This window comes from Arachis duranensis, chromosome 9, assembly GCF_000817695.3.
Source record: "Arachis duranensis cultivar V14167 chromosome 9, aradu.V14167.gnm2.J7QH, whole genome shotgun sequence".
Lineage (NCBI taxonomy): Eukaryota > Viridiplantae > Streptophyta > Magnoliopsida > Fabales > Fabaceae > Arachis > Arachis duranensis.
The window spans coordinates 90,906,670-90,911,631 of record NC_029780.3 but is presented as its reverse complement, the minus strand read 5'-3'; the positions used below and the strand labels follow the sequence as shown (position 1 = coordinate 90,911,631).

General features: G+C 42.3%; 1 protein-coding gene across 1 annotated transcript; it reads left to right on the top strand.

Annotated features, from left to right (window-relative positions):
• Nucleotides 1-2,751: 2,751 nt before the first annotated feature.
• Nucleotides 2,752-4,341, top strand: LOC107466176 (uncharacterized). The gene has a single exon (XM_016085165.1). It carries the CDS (start codon nucleotides 2,752-2,754, stop codon nucleotides 4,339-4,341), a length of 1,590 nt encoding a protein of 529 aa, XP_015940651.1.
• Nucleotides 4,342-4,962: the final 621 nt, after the last annotated feature.

Below are 4,962 nucleotides of genomic sequence, written 5' to 3'. Positions count from 1 at the left end.
AAAAAAGCAGAAAAAGCCAATAGCCCTTTAAACCAAAAGGCAAGGGTAAAAATAAAAAGGATCCAAGGCTTTGAGCATCAATGGATAGGAGGGCCCACAGGAATAAAATCATGGCCTAAGCGGTTGAACCAAGCTGTCCCTAACCATGTGCTTGTGGCGTGAAGGTGTCAAGTGAAAACTTGAGACTGAGCGGTTAAAGTCGTGATCCAAGGAAAAAGGAGTGTGTTTAAGAACCCTGGACACCTCTAATTAGGGACTCTAGTAAAGCTGAGTCAAAATCTGAAAAGGTTCACCCAGTTATGTGTCTGTGGCATGTATGTATCCAGAGGTAATACTGGAAAACAGAGTGCTTTGGGCCACGACCAAGACTTATGAAGTAGCTATGTTCAAGAATCAACATACTTAACTAGGAGAATCAATAACACTATTTGGATTCTGAGTTCCTATAGAAGCCAATCATTCTGAACTCCAAAGGATAAAGTGAGATGCCAAAACTGTTCAGAGGCAAAAAGCTACTAGTCCCGCTAATCTAATTGGAGCTAAGTTTCATTGATATTTTGGAGTCTATAGTATATTCTCTTCTTTTTATCCTATTTGATTTTCAGTTGTTTGGGGACAAGCAACAATTTAAGTTTGGTGTTGTGATGAGCGGATAATTTATACGCTTTTTGACATTGTTTTTAGTATGTTTTTAGTATGTTTTAATTAGTTTTTATTTAAAATTCACTTTTTTGGGCTTTACTATGAGTTTGTGTGTTTTTCTATGATTTCAGGTATTTTCTGGCTGAAATTGAGGGACCTGAGAAAAAATCTGATTCAGAGGCTGAAAAGGACTGCAGATGCTGTTGGATTCTGACCTCCCTGCACTTGAAGTGGATTTTCTCGAGCTACAAATGCCCAATTGCGGCGTTCTCAATTGTGTTGGAAATTAGACATCCTGGGCTTTCCAGCAATATATAATAGTTCATACTTTGCCTAAGAATTGATGGCCCAAACCGGCGTTTCAAATCAGCTTCAGAATTCCCGGCGTTAAACGCCGGAACTGGCACAAAAATGGGAGTTAAACGCCCAAACTGGCATAAAAGCTGGCGTTTAACTCCAGGAAAAGTCTCTACACATGAAAGCTTCAATGCTCAGCCCAAGCACACACCAAGTGGACACCGGAAGTGGATTTTTACATCATTTACTCATTCTTGTAAACCCTAGGTCACTAGTTCACCATAAATAGGACTTTTTGCTATTGTATCTGTACCTCATGACACAATACACGTTTCATATTGTATCTTCTACGGCATGAGTCTCTAAACCCCATGGTTGGGGGTGAGGAGCTCTGCTGTGTCTTGATGGATTAATGCAATTACTACTGTTTTTCATTCAATCACGCTTGCTTCTATTCCAAGATATCACTTATTCCTCAACTTGATGAATGTGATGATCCGTGACGCTCATCATCATTCTCACCTATGAACGTGTGCCTGACAACCACCTCCGTTCTACCATAGATTGAGTGGATATCTCTTGGATTCCTTAACCAGAATCTTCGTGGTATAAGCTAGAATCTACTGGCGGCCATTCTTGAGAATTCGGAAGGTCTAAACCTTGTCTGTGGTATTCTGAGTAGGATTCAGGGATTGAATGACTGTGACGAGCTTCAAACTCGCGATTGTGGGGCGTTAGTGACAGACGCAAAAGAATCACTGGATTCTATTCCGACATGATCGAGAACTGACAGATGAATAGCCGTGCTGTGACAGAGCGCGTTGAACATTTTCATTGAGAGGATGGGAGGTAGCCATTGACAACGGTGAAACCCAACATATAGCTTGCCATGGAAGGAGCCTTGCGTGCGTGAAGAAGAAGACAGTAGAAAAGTAGAGATTCAGAAGATATAGCATCTCCAAAACCTCAACCTGTTCTCCATTACTGCAAAACAAGTATTTATTTCATGTTCTTTTACTTTTTACAATTAAACCTGAGAATTATTGATATCCTGACTAAGAGTTACAAGATAACCATAGCTTGCTTCAAGCCGACAATCTCCGTGGGATCGACCCTTACTCACGTAAGGTATTATTTGGACGACCCAGTGCACTTGCTAGTTAGTTGTGAGAAATTGCAAAAGTGTGATTGTGATTTCGTGCACCATCAAGCCAACCACCAACTCCCAATAACAACACCACTCAACCCTCAAGTTCCTCCAACCTTCCATCCCATCCCCAACCAAACCCAAGAGGCGGTCTTAACGCCATTACTCTACGGTCGGGGACTACATTAGAGGAGATACCTCCAAGGGTCATAGGAGAAATGTATGAGGAAAAGGTAGTTGTTGGAGCTCCACATGAAGGAGAGGTGGTAGACAAAAGGCATGAGGAAGAAGGAGTAAACCTCAAGGAACCCAAGAGGAAAGCCATAGTTGATAAGTCAATTCCCATTCAATTTCCTTCTATGGTGAAGAAAGTGAAGAATACACCGGAATTTGATTTGGACATGCTTCAAGTGTTCAAAAAGGTCGAGGTGACCATACCACTCCTTGACGCTATCCAACAAATTCCCAAGTATGCAAAATTTTTGAAAGACTTGTGTACACACAAGAATAGGTTAGGAGAATTGGAGACACTATCCTTGGGTAGTTCCTTGATGGAACCTATTCCAAGATAATGTGGTGACCCTGGACCGTGCTTAGTGTATTGTCGTATTGGTGGATACACTTTTCATGATTGTATGTGTGACTTGGGAGCTTGTGTAAGAATCATGCCGCTGTCCATCTATGTACAGTTGAATTTAGCTCCATTGAAGAAGTCAGCGGCGAGGTTTGCCTTAGCCGATAAAAGTGTGATCACAGTAATGGGAATAGCTGAAGATGTACTCGTGGCAATTAAGGATTTGGTTTTTTCGATTGACTTTTACATCCTTGAGATGCCTCCAACGGAAAGTAGAAGCTCATCTTCCGTCCTACTTGGTAGACCCTTTCTCAAAACCTCCAAATTCAAGTTGGATGCCTTCACCGGTATATATTCTTTTGGGGTTGGAGACAAGACTATCAAGTTCAATTTAGAGGAAGCCATGAAACATCCTCCTGAAGAACACTCCATGCTCCGATGTGATATGATTGATGAAGTGGTAGCGGAAGTGCAAGAAGAGGATCATGAAAAATTGTGCTACCCCACTGTTGAGGAGATGGATGACCAAGAGGATGAACCTGAAAAAGTTGTCAAGAGTGAACTCCATGAGCTTGATGGAAAGGAACCTCATCTTGAGACAAAAAGTGAATTGAAACCCCTTCCATCTCATTTGAAGTATGCTTTCTTAGAGAAAAACCAAAGATTTCCGGTCATTATTGCTAGTGAGCTCTCAAGTGAAGAAGAGGGGAAGCTCCTAGATGTTCTCAAGAAGCACAAGAAAGCAATAGGATGGAGCCTAGCGGATATTGTGGGAATTGACCCCCGAAAGTGCATGCATAGGATATTTCTCCAAGATGGAGCCAAGCCAGTTAGGCAACCGCAAAGGAGACTCAACCCCACCATCCTCGACGTAGTGAAGAAAGAGGTTACCCGACTACTGGATGCGGATATCATATGCCCTATTTTCGACAATGAGTGGGTAAGCCCGGTTCAAGTTGTCCCCAAGAAGTCGGGCATCACAACGGTCAAGAAGGACAACGGAGAAATGGTCACTAAAAGAGTACAAAATGCGTGGCGAGTATGTATTGACTATAGAAGATTGAATGCCGTCACACGAAAGGACCATTACCCCTTACCCTTCATCGATCAGATGTTAGACCGCTTGGCAGGTAAAACTCATTACTGCTTTCTTGATGGATATACTAGCTACTTCCAGATACATATTGCTCCTGAAGATCAGGAGAAGACCACGTTTACTTGTCCATTCGGCACCTTTGCCTATAAAAGGATGCCATTTGGACTATGTAACGCACCTGCTACTTTTCAGAGGTGCATGATGAGTGTCTTCTCCGATCTAATGGAGAATTGTCTGGAAGTCTTTATGGACGACTTCAGCGTTTATGGTACTTCATTCGATTATTGCTTAGAGAACTTGGCCAAGGTCCTTGCTAGATGTGTTGACACCAACCTTGTTTTAAATTTTGAAAAATGTCACTTTATGGTACAACAAGGTATACTGTTAGGACATGTAGTATCTCATGAAGGCATTTCTGTGGACCCGGCCAAGGTCGATGTTATCACTACTCTGCCTCACCCCTCATCCGTGAGGGAGGTTCGCTCGTTTTTTGGGACATGCAGGATTCTAAAGGCGCTTTATCAAAGACTTCAGCAAGATTGCCTTGCCGTTATCACGCCTACTCCAAAAAGATGTGGATTTTGAGTTTGATAGTGAATGTGTGAAAGCCTTTGAAGAGCTAAAGAGAGTTATTACCACAGCACCAATTATGCGAGGCCCCAACTGGACGTTGCCATTTGAGATAATGTGCGATGCGTCAAACCATGCTGTAGGTGCCGCGCTTGCACAGCGCGATGGTAAACTCCCTTATGTCATTGCTTACTCTTCTAAGACACTAGATGCAGCACAATCCAACTATACCACTACTGAAAAAGAACTTCTAGCTATTGTTCATGCTTTAGATAAATTTAGATCTTATTTGCTAGGTTCAAAGATAATGGTATACACGGATCATGCAGCTTTGAAGTATTTATTGACAAAGAATGAGTCATAGCCTAGACTCATACGTTGGATCTTGCTTTTGCAAGAATTCGACATTGAGATTAGGGACCGGAGTGGATCTCAAAACCTGGTTGTGGATCATTTAAGCCGCATTGAAAATTTAAAAATTGATCCATTTCCGATCAACGACTCATTCCCATTGGATAGTTTGCATGCTGTGTCGGCTAGCTTTCCTTGGTTTGCCCCAATGGCGAACTACTTGGTTGCAAGAATCTTCCCTCCCAACTTTTCGAAAAACCAAAGGGACAAGTTGAGGAGTGATTC

What these genes read in the sequence shown, in the direction of transcription:
- LOC107466176 (XM_016085165.1), top strand. Translation starts at nt 2,752, where the DNA reads ATGCCGCTGTCCATCTATGTACAGTTGAATTTAGCTCCATTGAAGAAG.